This window comes from Azolla caroliniana, unplaced genomic scaffold, assembly GCF_043228905.1.
Source record: "Azolla caroliniana isolate FFs.n. ecotype wild unplaced genomic scaffold, voAzoCaro1.0.p SCAF_10, whole genome shotgun sequence".
NCBI classification, from domain to species: Eukaryota; Viridiplantae; Streptophyta; class Polypodiopsida; order Salviniales; family Salviniaceae; genus Azolla; species Azolla caroliniana.
Window position 1 is genome coordinate 1,275,617 of NW_028230445.1, and position 2,376 is coordinate 1,277,992.

At 48.3% G+C, this 2,376-nt stretch overlaps 1 protein-coding gene across 1 annotated transcript; it reads left to right on the forward strand.

The window, feature by feature from the left end:
- The first annotated feature begins 203 nt into the window (after positions 1–203).
- Positions 204–2,008, forward strand: LOC147858610 (chalcone synthase-like). The gene is made up of 2 exons (XM_087325838.1): positions 204–502; positions 667–2,008. Exons 1-2 carry the CDS (start codon positions 322–324, stop codon positions 1,707–1,709), a joined length of 1,224 nt encoding a protein of 407 aa, XP_087181964.1. The 5' UTR covers positions 204–321; the 3' UTR covers positions 1,710–2,008.
- The last annotated feature ends 368 nt before the right edge of the window (positions 2,009–2,376 follow it).

The window sequence follows — 2,376 nt, forward strand, 5'->3', positions numbered from 1 at the left end:
GGCATATCCTAAATGTGTAATAATGAATGGGGTGGTAGTGTGTGCAAGCAAGAAGCATGAGGAGGAAAGATCCACACGGGTAGTCCCTTGGACATGCACCACCATCATCATCACCATCATCATCATCCATACATTCACTACACCACACTTTTCTCTAATATAATTCCTTCCCTCCCTTCACCAAATTACACCACTTTCCACAAGCTCTTTCTCACTATCTCTTGACACACACACACACCCCTCTTGTTTGTGTTGTGTGTCAATTGTGTGAGAGAGGGACACACCTAGAGGCTACCACCCAACCACGTTACCCCTAATCCAATGGCTTCCTTCAAACCCGTCCCCCGTAAGATGGAGCGCGCCCACGGCCCTGCGTCCGTCCTCGCCATCGGCACCGCCAATCCGCCCAACGAATTCTTGCAAAGCGACTACCCCGACTTCTACTTCAACATCACCAATAGCAACCACATGACCGACCTCAAGCTCAAATTCCAACGCATGTGTACGTATAAACCATCATTTCAACTAGGACCTCATAATGTAATGTTATTAGATTTCTAGTGGTCTCAAGTGATCCATCCGTGTGTTGGCTGGCCTCGCGTGAAATGGCCGGCCCATCTCCGTAGTAGTAGTAGCGCTAACTCGGATCTTGATTCGTTCATGTAGGCGACAAGTCGGGGATTAAGAAGAGGTTCATGTACTTGAATGAGGAGATACTGAAGGAGAATCCCAACATGTGTGCCTACTGGGAGAAGTCATTGGATGCTCGGCAAGACATGGTGGTGGTGGAGGTGCCGAAGCTCGCCAAGGAGGCGGCGACCAAGGCCATCAAGGAGTGGGGGCAACCGAAGTCGAGGATCACTCACCTCGTGTTTTGTACCACGAGCGGTGTGGACATGCCAGGGGCTGACTGGGCTCTAACCAAGCTCCTCGGCCTTCGTCCCACCGTGAAGCGCCTAATGATGTACCAACAAGGCTGCTTCGCCGGGGGCACGGTCATGAGGATTGCCAAGGACTTGGCCGAGAACAACAAAGGTGCGAGAGTGTTGGTGGTGTGTAGTGAGCTCACGGCAGTGACATTCCGAGGGCCCAGCGAGACCCACCTCGACAGCCTAGTCGGGCAGGCGCTCTTCGGAGATGGGGCTGCGGCCCTCATTGTCGGTTCGGACCCCGAACCGAAGATCGAGCGCGCTTGGTTCGAGGTCCACTATGTTGCATCCAATATCTTGCCCGACTCCGATGGTGCCATCGATGGTCATCTCCGCGAGGTCGGCCTTACCTTCCACCTTATGAAAGATGTCCCCGGGATCATCTCGAAGAACATCGGAGGGGTACTCAAGGATTCCTTTGAGAAGGCATTCGGGCCTGACCCCAACGGCACACCCGAGCTCAATGACCTCTTCTGGATCGCGCACCCAGGTGGACCTGCCATTCTCGACCAGGTCGAGGAGAAGCTCGAATTGAAGCCGGCCAAGATGGCACCCAGCCGCCATATCTTGTCGGAGTACGGGAACATGTCGAGCGCATGTGTGCTCTTCATCATGGACCACATGAGGAAGAAGTCGGTTGAACAAAAGCTGGCTACTACTGGGGAAGGTCATGAATGGGGATTACTCCTTGGGTTCGGACCAGGCCTCACGTGCGAGACCGTGCTGCTCCGGAGTGTTCCTCTCGAGAATGGGCCGACCGAGGTAACCGCAGCCAACTGAATTCCTCTTATACTAACTCAATGGGGGTGGCTTTGTGTGCTCTAGTCAATGATTTCACTAGGCATCTTCCTCATGGTGGTTATAAATGAGTTCAAGAGTATGAAAAATTGTGCTTCTCAATGAATCCAATGGTTTCATACTTTGTCCTCGTCTTCCTCATCCTTAGGATTGTCATAAAATGAATTCAAAATTCTCTTAAATAACATATGTATTGGCATGGTATAACATTGTCATGAGCTGATGCATAGTATGCATATGCTATATTTGTACTCAAGCTAAATTAATAGATTGCGTTTTTTTATTTCTTTGTTGAATCTCTTTCAGTTGTGTCGGATTTAACTCGCAATAATTTTTTTCTTCACATGGTTAGGTCTTAGGTTTGATTCTTAATTTTTCATCGCAACTTTTATGTTTCCTATTTGTTGTACCATTTGAACATTTCTTGGGTGTGTATTCTATGAAGTTTTTCGTTGATTTTGTCTTATGATTATTTTGTTTCTCATTTTTATGCAATTACCATACCTAATAGCAATCTTACCTTCGTCATAAGCTATTACACGATCAATGGTAAGCTCTTCACTTCAACGCTCGACTATCACACCTCTTTTCTTTCTAATTCTCTAGATGCAGTTGTGGAATGTAGGGTTGAATGTATGATTTTCTTGTC